This window comes from Dryobates pubescens, chromosome 28, assembly GCF_014839835.1.
Source record: "Dryobates pubescens isolate bDryPub1 chromosome 28, bDryPub1.pri, whole genome shotgun sequence".
Taxonomy (NCBI): domain Eukaryota; kingdom Metazoa; phylum Chordata; class Aves; order Piciformes; family Picidae; genus Dryobates; species Dryobates pubescens.
In genome coordinates this window covers 7415671-7428997 of record NC_071639.1, presented here as the reverse complement: position 1 = coordinate 7428997, position 13327 = coordinate 7415671, and the positions used below count along the sequence as shown (strand labels likewise).

The 13327-nt window shown below is 44.5% G+C and overlaps 1 protein-coding gene across 2 annotated transcripts in view; it reads right to left on the bottom strand.

Moving 5' to 3' along the window:
- The window catches only part of CEP85L (centrosomal protein 85 like), a 94002-nt gene extending 81522 nt beyond the window's left edge, over window positions 1-12480 (bottom strand). For both annotated transcript variants that reach the window (XM_054173970.1, XM_054173971.1), the window contains exon 1: window positions 12168-12480. In XM_054173970.1, the coding sequence (XP_054029945.1) occupies window positions 12168-12216 (49 nt within the window). In that variant the 5' untranslated portion in view covers window positions 12217-12480. The remainder of the gene's footprint in view (window positions 1-12167) is intronic.
- Window positions 12481-13327: the final 847 nt, after the last annotated feature.

The following is a 13327-nucleotide window of genomic DNA, read 5'->3' as shown; positions in this document are numbered from 1 at the left end:
AGGTCTTTTCCAACCTGGTTAACTCTATTCTATTCTTTATTTGAAACTGACCTTCCAATCCATGTCCTAAGGAATCATCTGCAGCTATACACCCTGATCTATGTTCCCCCCCCCCCCCCCCATCTCCTTTTCCACAGCTCTCTGTATCACCTTTCATGCAGCAAACAGCCTACACTCAAAAGAGAGAGAAAAGATACACAGGAGTCCCCAAGCTGCCCAGCACACCTGGGCTTTACCCTGCTGCTGTAGTCTTGAACCTGCCAATCTACTGTTAGCATCCATCTGTCCAAAATACACAATGGGACAAGAAAAGCAAGGGAAAATTTCCAGTAGTTATTTCCGCTGCTAAATTGCATATTACCACCTGACTATGAACACTCCTTTCTGGGTCTGCAAAATCTACCTTTCCTAAGACTAAATAGAAGAGGGAAGAACAAAACAACAACAAAAAGTAGTGTCACAGAATGTTAGGGGTTGGAAGGGGCTTCTAGAGATCATTGAGCCCAACCCCCCTGCCGAAGCAGGATCACACAGGAACACATCCAGGTGGGTTTTTAAAGTCTTCAGAGAAGGAGACTCCACAAACCCTGTTGGCAGCCTGTGCTCCAGCACTCTCACTGTAAACACAAGGAGAAACCTTCTCAGTTCAGCTTGCTCCATGTCATTCTACTTAGCTGTAATTTCTGATGGCACATATGATGAAACATATTCAAGACCCCAAACAGATCTCAGAAGAAGCCTTGTTCATATAACCAGTTGACTCCATCCCTGGATTTGGCCAGTTAAATATACCAACACACTGCTGTATTTCCAGGCTGGGCATTTAAAACAGATCAGCTAACAACGACGTATATGAAGTGCAGGAAGTAGATTTATTAAAAGGGAACAGTTGTTGAAATTTCACTCCACTAAAACATGTTATCTTTTTCTGTCTGTAACAGAATGCTGTCAGCTACTGCTGGCAAGAAGGCACCTAGTTAATTCTGGGTGGTTACCACTCCTAATTGCAGCGGCATGCAGAAGTGCCATGTGATCTACATATACAAAATAATACCACCAGCAGCTTTATATTTGGCTCCTAAAACACTTCTAACATGCTTGAATTATTTTAAGTGACAGGTATGATACTATTATTTTACTTAGAAACTGAATGGAAAGCAACAGCAAAAGACTTCACTGAGTTTCACAGCAGATACATCCTAACTTAAGGATACCCATTTCCCTGTTCTATTCCATGACACTGCCATAGACTGTGACCAGAAATGAATCACCCATGACAGCCAGTGTAAACTTACACAATCAAAAGATTCTGAGAGGGACATCTCACTACAGTACTATCAAAGCTGACAACTATGTAGAGCTCATCCTGGTCATCACGGATGTGACCAGGTTGTAAATCAACATTTTACACCATGATGGCACCGAAGTCTGCCTGAAGCTCTCTCAAGGCATGCAAGTCACCATTTCAGCCCAAATGTATTCATTTCACCCTCCCTAGCAACAACTTCATCCAAAACCTTGATAATTATGCTAGAAGACCATAAAAATAGTATTTTGAAAGAAGCCAACCCACCTTGAATTCAGCCCAACCTTGCCTACTCAACAATCCCCTGAGACACTGAAACAGGTTGTCCAGGGAGGCTGTGCATGTCCCTTCCCCCGGGGGTTGGATGAGGCCTTGAGCAACCTGGCCTAGTGAAAGGTGTCCTTACCCATGACAGGGGGCTTGGAACTAGATCATTTTTAAGTTCCTTTCCAACCCAAACCACTCTATAAATCTATAAACTTACCAACTTATCCCAGCTGCAACTAACTTCTCTCTCCATGCTCAAGAAATCCTTCAAGGTTTCACAGTCTCACTTTTGCACTTTCTCCTGGTCCCACACACATCCCTTCAAAAGGAAAAGCTTCCAAACCAACCCACAAATGGTTTCTCACTGAATAAACTCACTTCATGTGAAAAATGGTATGTTTATTCATCATAGCTGGAAGACCATTACTCACTTTGGCTCACAACAATTCTTTGCCAATAACTTTTACCATTTTTTCCTCCAACTGCTAGAAAGATGACACAGAGTAAGAAGAGGAGACAGGGAAAGCCAAAAAGAAGGCAAACAACACACACAAACCCCCCCAAACAAAACCAACCAATCCAAACACAAGAACCAAACCAAACAAAAAAACCCCCACCCAACAAAATCAACCCTTCCCAAAAAGTAAACACAAGGGCAGATGCAATACTTCAACATATTTATATAGGTTTTATTTAACAAAATGCTGACAGCTGACAGCATGATGCAAGAGCAGCCTCCTTTATTCGAAAGGGAAGCAAAAGATATGATGGAGTCATTCAATCTGGCACAATAAAAACAATCAGGCACCTAAGTGCTGCTTGCAGACACAGGAAATAAGAAAACTGACATGGACAAATAAATACTCTGGAAAATAATGTTAAAAAACTAGCACCCCAGCCCTGACACTTACACAAGGATTTGCTAGGGGCACTTCATCACTGTGATCCTTCCAATAAAAATGTCCAAATCAAGTGCCAGGTCTCCAAAGAAACCTCTTCTGAGACGAGCAGCATGCTGCTGGGAGAGGGTTTCTAGTGCTTTCAGGGAAGGTGGCAGGGTGAGAGTTTCACAAATGCTCTGGAGCTGGTAGAAACTCGCAGCTCTACCAGCTGGCCGTGAACCAGAAGTTACCAGAAGGCTCTAGTCCCTCCTCTCACATGAATGCATCTGAGAGTAGGTGGATGAGACAGTTTAAGTGCAAAAAGGGAGCAAGGCAAAGTGGGATGAAACGACAGCCTGAACTACTGAATTTTACATTTCAGTTTCTCACAAGCACATTACGTCAGAATGCTACAGCGTGATTCATCCTGAGGACTCACATCCTTTATTACTGTGCTTTCTTGACAGGGCCTACAAGCAATTTAACTAAGTTCTCCTCATTTTTCAGTTGGGAACTGATAAGGTAAGCCCTAAGCAAGAAGAAAGATAAAAATGTACAGATATAGAGGGAAACAATGAAAGAAAAATGGGAATGGGAAGTGTTTACCCAGAAAAGTATTGAGATGAATACTTTTTACTTGTGCACCCTGACTGATACAACACACTGCCTGGCATACAAAGGCCCAAGTTTGTGCTCCAGACTATTCATGTGCAAAAAAAATAAATCACTTACTAGAGATAAGCATCATAAAATAGCAGAGGGGAGGGAAAAAGGAAAAGTAGATGAGAGAAACCCAGAGATAATCTTCAGAATATAATCCTCTAAGCATACAGGTGACTGGCATTAACAACAGGGAGAACCTGACTAGGGTCATGTTTTAAGAAATCCAAACCTGTGCTCCAATTTCTCAAGAGAGACAGATTCTAAGTAGATTTTGCCACCAAACCCCCAGCTACTCTTGCCTCTGGAGTTCCCTAATAAAAAGCTAAGCCTGGAACGGCCGAGTGGACAATCCCTCGTCACAGCTAATTACAACTCTAAAATCTTTGTCTTCTACACGAAGCATTATTTCAGCATCAACTTCCACGAGTTACCTTTCTGTGTGACTTTATAGCTGTACAACAAGAAGTTACAAAGTTTCTCCCTGAACTGAGAAGAATAAACATGTCAATCTGAACGACGAGCTTTACAAACTCTTGCCATGGCAAAGACATAATCAGGTAGCAGCTCACTCTTTCAACTCTCTACATCAGAGCACATGTGGAGGAGAAAGTAAAAGTTGCCCAGCTCTGTCCTTCCATCCAAGAGTCCATCTGGCTAGCTTATGGCATCAGCTAAACCGAGTTTGAGCTGAGAACGCTGTTTGACACCAGAGCTAATCAGATCCAGTGGTCAGCTACTATGCAAAAGCTGGTCACCTTTCCCAGCCACAGCCTGGCTTGTGCTTTCCCAGCACCAGCTGTGCCACACCAGACACCACAGAAAGTGGTCCAGGAACAAACTGTCCCTGCTTACTAGAAAGGTTATCTGCTAATTTGATTTCCTGTGCTGATTCAGCAAAGTGTCAGACTAAAAGCAGTGCCAAGGAGGGAGTGGGAAGGTGCAGGCACACTTCTAGTGCCTAGCAGCAACCAGCTAGTAACTAGGCTCAGCCCTACTGCCAAACTGCACATTAAGGCATATCCTAAACTGGAGCAAGATAAGCATTAATCTCTGTTGATTTCACTGTGGATAACAAAATCTGTCCAACTAACAGAAAGCTGTGTTCGACCCAGCTTAAAAGGTAGCAAAATCCTTAGACTGGAACAGTCTGTAATAATGGACTAGACCTCCCTGATATCTACTTTTCAAAGTATGTAAAACATGAACTTTAATTCCTAACACACTTGATAATTTTTTATACAGACAGCATTTCGCTGTAGTTACTGAATATCAGTCCCTGTCAGGAAAGGAAGAGGTTTGCTTTCATCACTGACAGGAGCAAGAGCAGGAATTCAGTCCAACTGTTGATGGCACTCCTGTGAGTTTTCTACTTCCAGATAGAGTATGCCTAAAACAGAACTTCAAAATACAAACTGCAGATGTTTCTTATTTCACATTTGGCACTCAGACCACATGTATTACCTCATGCCTGCTATGCTGGCTTGCCTCTTTGTCTTTGGACTCAATGAACTATTCACCCCACGTATTCTTAGCTTCCATTCATTTCCGTACCGTGACTATAGAGAAGGCTACCTTTCCAACCTGGAAAGTTTGTCACTTACAGTATGAAGAGAGGAACATCCAGGAAAATAAACACATCAAGTTACACTTCAAGTTAATATAAACTTTGAACAGCAAACCCTCAGGACAGGCAGTCAGCTCCTAGAGGGTGTTAAAGAGCTGCGCACTCCTAGGCGACCAGCTGAATCCTTCTGTCAAAGGCTAGCTAACAGTCACAGGTTATTAACTATATTTCAGCCTCTTTGGCAGCTTAGCTTTATTTGTATTCAAAACCACCATCAGGTAATTTTTCTTTTTCTCCAAACAGTCACTCAAACATTTTTCTTACAGAATTACCTTTGTCCTCACTCTGAACTAACTCCTTAAGCACAAAATCTCCTCCATGGATGGGGAAAAGTTAAGTAACCACAGCTGCTAGAACAAATCCAAAATAAAAGCACTACAGATTTTAAGCAGCTCCCACACTTACCAAAAGAGGATCAAATAAGTAAGTCTAGCAGTCTTTTTTTCCTCCTCCCCTCATAAAAAGAGCAGAACTTCTCTCTTCATTGTAATCAGATCTAAAAATATCCCTGCTACTAAAACAAAATGAAGACAAACAAAAAGCCCCCAAATTTCACTGAAATATTTCATCCTGATGTAACAATGCCAGCATTTTCTGGTATCATTTTCCAGAGAGGGCTAATGTGCACTACCCACACTACTGCAAGATGGATGCGCCAGAGACCATGCCTTCAGACTGTATAGCTTTAGTATGTGCTAACAGAAGTATGCATGTCATGTAAGATTACATTGGTACATCTGCATTAAAAGGATGAAATTCTGGCTTCACTTAAGCCCTATATAGAATAGAATCACTTCCATCAGAAAGACCTTTAAGATCATTGAGTCCAAGCACTAACTCTGCCAAGTCTGGTGCTAAGCCATGTCCTGCAGCACCACATCTCTGTATCACTGAAACAACTCCAGGGATGGGGATTCATCCAATGCCCTGGGGAGCCTGCTCCAGTGTTGGTGAACCTTTTCAGTGAAGAAATTTCTTCTAACATCCAACCTAAACCTGTCCTGGTGCAACTTGAGGCCATTTTCATCAACCCCACCCAGGAAACTGCCAGTCATAAACTCTTTGTTTCCACCTTCAAAACTACAATCACTTCTGATGTAAAACTTTACAGTACCAAAACTTTACAGTGATTCTACTGATCGCACAAAGGCCTTTATCAAATCACTTTGGTATTTCAGATTAAGCGAACAGAAGGAGGGTAAGACCATAACTGTTAGCTTTGTTTCCCATACAGCCTCTAGCAAAAGTGATTAAGTTTTAAGTAATGGTCTTTTCAATGCCTTTTGGTGTTTCTAGCAGGGTCACTGTATTCCCACTTTATTTCCTTACTACACAGCAAACTATGTGGTGTTTGATCAGTGCTAGTCGCTGAACGTTTCTACGAAGCATTAATTCTTAACTTAGAAGGATGCCTCCAAAGGTTCAGAATTGCCAAAAGGTATCAAGAGCTTTGCTGTAGAGTAGACACTCAGGAGAGAAGCTACCATCTTTTAAAGAAATGTAGAGCTGGGGGAGATAAAGAAAATTATCCTATTTACTCTGAAACATTTGAAAAAGTTGCAGTGTTCCACACCATCTGGAAGCTGTGCTACAAAAGCAGCAAAGCAGACATTAAAAACCACTAGCATACCTTATAAGGAATCTCAGATCTGACTCCAGGATGATTCAAGAATGTTTCTTGCCTGAAATCTACACCACCAGCCTCTTAACATATTAGGAGGCTGAAAGTTTGAAAGGCATCATTTGCTTTTCTGCTTGCATTTGCTAAGTCTACTTCAGATATTATAGCCAGTGAGGAGGCAGTGCGAATCTTCCTAGACACTACTCATGCTGCCTCTCAGCAAGACTGAGACAGTCTCCTACTACCTCTCTAGTCATTATTCCTTACTCCAGACCCATTTCAACCTGTATGCAAGTCCACTAATTGGTGGAAGCTACACTGTCCTGTGGAATTAACGTCACTTTTTCCTGATCCTCTCTCTAAATCTTCCTTTGCCTACGCAGTAAGTCTGAGGATTAACTAATACACTTCCTGATGGCATCAGCAGTGCTGGAACAAGATTGTGCTAAGACATTTTCCCACTATCCATCAGCTGACTGTAGAGCCAGCCCACTTGACCCACCTGACACCAGCACAGATGCTTCCTGCAGTGATGTCTCACATGGGGATCAGGCAACTATCAATCCCTGCTTCTGTATTTATTTAACTTCAGTGGTCTCCTGGTCCATCTCCCCAGGTTAGTTTGCAATAGGGTTGGACAAGTACCAGAGTAGGTGCATGGGACATGAGGGGAGGAGGCCAGAAGAGTGGGAGCAACTACCCACTAAATTATCTTAGATGTAAAATGAAACCACAACCTGCGATCCCCACACACATTCCCCTTCAGGCTTAAGGAGTCTACCTGTCACCTTGTCCCACATTTCAGGGACAGATCAGATCTTGAAAGAAAAAAAAAAAAAATATAAAAAAGGCAACACTTGCTCTTATTTTATTTGTGCTAATGTCTCTTCACACAAAGAGTGATTGCCCATTGGAATGGGGTGCCCAGGGAGGTGGTGGAGTCACCATCCCTGGAAGTGTTTAAAATAAGGCTGGATGAGGAACTTAGTGCCATGGTTTAGTAGTGATAGGGTGGACTTGATGATCTCAAAAGGTCAGCACTTTTCCAGCCAAAGGACACCAAGCTCAGGAACTGGTAATTAGTTTAACCCTCCAACTATCAAACACAGGCAAGTTATGAGATAAAAACAAGCATCCAAAGAGTACAGAAGACAGAGCAATTGATACTGAAGTAGTGCTAAGACTTTTTTTCTTAGCTAACACATCTACAACAAACAGGCTTTGCTTCCAACAATGGCAGATGATCACCTCTGGCTGCAACCTCAAGTCACACAAGAAGTATTTGGTTTAGGAAACTTTCTGCTATTCTTACTACCGTGCACTGTTACTGTATTTGGCAACTTCTCCACATTCTGAAATACGTGGGCCAACAGGTATCTATAGCCTGGCTAAAATCTTAACAAGTAATTTGCAGCTGTAACAAGCATCAGTTGGTGGATGCAAATACTAGGCATTCTTTGGTGCAACTACAGCTCCTTATCCCACCTAGAAGGAATGATGGCTCAGGCTGCTTTTAACTGTATACTTATCCTGGTACATTCTGAAGTCATTGCATCTCCTCAAAAATTGACTAATTACTTCCTTAATTAAAGTTTTAAAAGCACAGACTAACTGACAACACAAGTCTATATTCAGTCAGTAAATGTTTAACATATAAGAGTGTAGAACAATTGCCAACCCCTAAGATCAACAATATCATACACCCTTACAGCTATCACTCTTTTCTTGATAAGCAGTTAAAATATTTATGGGTTTGTAGACATTAGAGGAGTGAACACTATGTTCATAAAAGTGAATTGCCTGGAGGGAGAGGGGGGAAAAAAAGCACACTGCTTTTGAAAAGAAGCAAGTAACTCCAGCTCATCACCACTCAAAACACAGAATGTCACTTCACATCACTGCAATCTGTCAAAGGCAGCAAAGGCCGCCCTAGCAGCCAGCCCTGCAGTTACATTACATTTTAAGCTCAGGTAATCAACCTTTACAATGCACTGTATACACATGTGTATATACACACACACCCCTAGAACCAGTAAACAATTTGAAGTCTACTCTTGGTATCACTAACTCACCATTTATTGCCTTGCATAGCCTGCAATGATGAAATCTGCCTTCTCAAGATGTCCCAGAGCTGTCCTATCTCCAACCCACCAATAAAGCTTGTTACAGAAATGAAACCACCGGATTTCTGCCCCTCTCCCCACCCCAAAGGATGAAAGAGACTGTCATCAGCCCCATCCTCCCTACCTTGGCTGTCTGTAAAGCTGCCTGTGAAGTCCACAGGTAACTGAAGGAGGCAGAGCCCCGTGAGCCTTATAATGCGTTGTGACCTTACTGCTGCTTGACGCTTTGATTGTGACATGATTGAATAATCTTTGGGGCCCACGTGTGTCACACTTGCTGCCAACAGGGGTTAAGTATGAGATTGTGGGTTACTTTGGGATTTGCCTCACAAATAAATCACATTGCCAGGCCTCTAAGAGTAGAGGAGCACAGGCTATTATGTTTAGGGAACGTCAAACACATACTTTTGAGCATCCTACTTCTAATTTTCACCACTCCTTGCTTTTGTTATCTAAAAAGCCAAACTTCAGCAGTGGTCAAGTATTGGTAATATTGAAGACTAGAGCTTGACTAGAGGTAGTACACTTTACTGAAAGTAATGCATGCTTGTTATTTCACTCTGAGGTGTGTTTCACTTTACACAGGCATCTGTCAGTGCACGCAGCCTAAATGAATGACTGTGTGCCCCAGAGGAACAACACAGCTAGATGAACACTTTCATGGTCTTAAAAGAGTTATTAACCAACTGTGCACTTAAAAAGATGGTCCAGATGAATAAGCAAAGGGCTTGAAATGCAGTATGCCCTTCACTGCAGTTATTGAAATCCCTGCAGCATAGTAGGCAACTGCTGTCTTTCCAGTGGCATAAACTACGCTGCAAGGCTTTCATAAAGAGTTAAATGGGTACAAGAAGACTGAAAGATTGTAAATCAATAATACACACTCCAAACCCAGTAATTTAATCTTTCAGGACAGGTACTGAGACTGTAAGGAGATGAATTTATTTGGCACAGGCAGCAAACACTGTCATTAAACTCGCTGCTTAAACAAGAAGCAGCTACCTAAAAAGCACCCTAAATGTCAGCAGCAAGCAAACATACATTTTTTTTTCCAGAGGATGCATTCTGATTGAACTGAACAGCAAGAACAACTTGGAAATGACAAGAGGGAACACAAGTGAAGGCCACACATTAAATGCTCCCCGAGAACTGTCCTTGCCTGTTACATTTTAGGAAAAATCAGAATTCATTTGCATCTATTACTGAAAATGCTAATTCCCCCGTGTAAAGAGTTACAGAATGCCTCAGTAGGCACCTAGCTTTGTAAGGGAACTGTAAGACTTTCAACAAAAAGAGGACTTCTAAAACCCCATATTCCTAACTGAAATACAAGAAGAACAGAATGCTTTGCACTAAGAAACACAGCCTAACAAGAACTAGCAAGCCATTAACTGTCATGTTTCCACGCTAGTATTTACAAGATAATCAGAATCCATAGCAAGGAATTGCTGTATAAGAGAATTAAACACCTTTTGGGCAATGGAAAAATTCATTCAGCTTGAAAAATAAATGCTTAAACTTCTGCTTCCTAGCAGGAGGCCACTGTTGTGTGACAGAACACTTGTCCCACGGACAGCTTCCTTCTCAAAAAGAAGTCTAACGTGACTATAATAGCACAGGACCTTAGAAGCCATCAACTCCTCATTACAATATCTGCATGGAGCTAATTAACTTCCTCTTCTTGAGAGGGATTAGGAACCTCTGGAAACAGCTTCTCGACTCTTTTAAAGTAAGACTGATGAAGGAAGGGACAACCAGGTTGGAAATTATAATGCACAGATCGTATCTCAAGGTTAAGCCTTTCTCTGCTTGCTTTCTAATTAACCACCACCTTCTGTTAGTCCATTTGATGTCAAACTAGAGATTTTTCTACAAGTTCTGCTACCTTACACTTCTCCTGTTCATAGACAAATGTACATACTGAACTTTTTATTAACCCTGAGTACTTAAGGGGAAGAGAGGATAGGGGAGAAAAGAAAAGCCATACACAAAATCTGTTCTCAAGTCTTAAAACTAATTCTGACAAGCAAAATACTCATGCAGCAATTGGTTGACCGGAATTGCCGATCAGGTCAAGACTAAAAACTTTATTTTACAAAGAAAACTCAAACAAACCCCCTCAGGAAGACACTGTAACAAATGGCACAACTGAAAGTCTGAAAGAACTGAAAACTTAACATGGTCTGAAGTTAGTGTCAGTGCGCACTTATGATATAATCTTCTACCATTCCTGCCCCAAACACAAATAATCAAGAACTGAAACACCCTAAACTCTTGCCATTTCCATCAAATTAACTGAAATTAACTGAGAATGCCCAATACCTTTGCAAGCCATGACACAAAGATTACGCAATCCCACTTTTCTTTTATGCTTCCCACAAAACATACACACAAAAAACCCAACCAAAACCAAAACAAACACAACACTTCACCAAGGCAAACACTTTATACATAGAAATTAATAATAATAACACAGAAAACAACAAGGTCTTCTTTCTCATTATAGGGACTGAACATTAGCCTACTTGTAGAGATTCAGCTGCTGCTGAGAACATCCTAGCAGCCCTTGTATTTGCAAGAAAAGCCCTGCCAGTCGAACGCAAAACAATCCTGCCATTTAAATGTGTCAAGTAACTGCATGCATATGATGCAGCCATATTTTGCAGTCTTAAAATTAAAACATGAATTAAAATATCCGAAGGGGGGGGATGGTAGAGGGGGGGAGTTTCTATTATTCTAACAGCTTACAACATTATTCCAACGCTTGTACCAGCAGTGCCAAGCCACAGACCTTCACGGTGACCGATTGCTTCAGTAAATCAAAGTACCACAAAATGTTTGCAGGAACTCTGCCAGAGAAAAGCAGGTGACAGAGCTGGTAGCATTTTCAAATCCTGAAAAGGGCATTTAAGTGAGTCGGTACCTAGTCTTACCTGCCCAAAAGTCATGCTCGCACGGCTCTGCGGTCAGTTCACCTATTTCCCAGCCTTGCTGGCGGAAAGTTAGCCCCCGGCTTACAGATCGGATATCCCCCCAAGAACAGCCTAACTCCAAGCATAAAATCTCAACGTATCCCCACTAACCTGCAGCAGAAACTAGGCTCTAATTAACCAAAGACAGAAAAGTGATGCAAAAAAAACCCAACCCCATAATAAATAAAAAAGGCTGGACCAATTCGTTGCAGCCTACATTTAACACGAGAAGCACACAGGGAGGCACGCTTCCAGCCTCCGCCTAAGGGTACACTGACAAAATGGGGAGGGGGGGGAGGTTAGACCCAAAACAAGGAAGCGGATTATGTAGGTTAAGCTCAGCTTTTACCATCCGCTGCAAGGTCCAGCTAAGTAATCACCGAGCCCCCCGCACGGACGGGCCGAGCCGGCGGCAGGCCGACCCTCCGGGAGGCCCCGCCGCCACGTCCCCCCTCAAGCAGTGGGAAAGGGGAGGAGAGGAGGGGGAACCGCAGCGTTTTCCGCCCGGGGTGGGGAGGAAGCTGCTTCCTCCGACGTTTCTGTGGGGACCCGGGAGGGAGCTGGGCCGGGAGGACGGGAAACGGCGCGGCCCAGTCCCCCCACCGCCGCTGCCCCACCGCGATGGGGCCCCGGTGCCTCCCCCGCCCAGCCTCATCCCTTCCCGTCCCGCCGGAACGCGCAGGCAGCGGCGGGGCCGCAGGGCTCCTTACCCGCCTTGTAGCCGCGCAAGCCGAGCTGGGGGTGCAGCCCGCCCCACATGGTGCCGGCCCGGGGGCGCCGCCGCTCCCCGGCAGCGGCGCGGAACTCCGCGCTCCTCGGCGGTCGGCCGCGGCCCGGATGGCCGGCGGAGGCGGCCGCTCCGGCTCCCCAGGAAGGTTAGCGGCGGGTTGTCGCCCCGGCAGGGGCTGCTGCCTGCCCCAGGAACACCGCAGCCATGGTGCCGGGGCCGCTAAAGGCGGCGAGACCTTGCCGCCCCCTCGCAGGAGACAAAACTTGCTTTATTGCGCTGCTCCTACTGCCGCCGCCTGCCTCTCCGGCGCTGGGAGCGGGGCGGAGACAGGGGCGGGAGCCCCGCGGATGCTACTGCTGCTCGGGGCCGAGCCGCTTACATAACCCGGCCCACGGCAAGGGGGCGCCGGGGGAGCGGTGGCGGGGGTCCGGGGGGAGGCGAGGAGACAGCCCGAGGGGTGAGTCTGGCCAGCTCGGCCCGGCCCCCAGGTCAGTGGCCACCCCGCCCCAGCACTGCGCGGCCCCCACGCCCAGGCCGGGCCCCGCGCAGGCGGTTGAGGCGCTCCCGTTAGTTCTCTTACTCATGCGCCTGCCCTTGAGGCTCCTAGGCTTGGCTGGACCGGCGCCCTACAGCTCCTCGCCGTTTCACCTGGGCTCCAGGGAGGGGCTGGGCCGCTTACCAACGGCGTGTAACTGTCAGCGAGGGACATCGCTCAGCTGGGAGCAGTTAGCTTGATATATAGATAATTGGTAAAGAAAAGTGAAATAATGCCTCACTGCAGAAGAGCAGTATTTGAAAGACCCAAGGCCAGGATGTGCACTCGTGGTAGAGTTTGTAATAAAAGTCACCCTTTTCCTCTGCTTTTCTGTTTCAATAAAGAAACAAAGTGAAAAGAATGAACAGCAAGTGATAGAAGGAGAGGAAGTGGCCTCATAGTGCACCAGGGGAAATTGAGGTTGGATAGTGGAAGAAACTTCTTCACTGAAGAAGTTCTCAAACACTGGAACATACACCCCAGGGAATTATTTGAATCCCCATCCCTGGAGGTGTCTAAAATACCCATCAATGTGGTGGTAAGGGACATGGTTCAGCACCAGCCCTGGCAGTTGGGTAATGGTTAGTTGTGAGGGACTTAAAGGT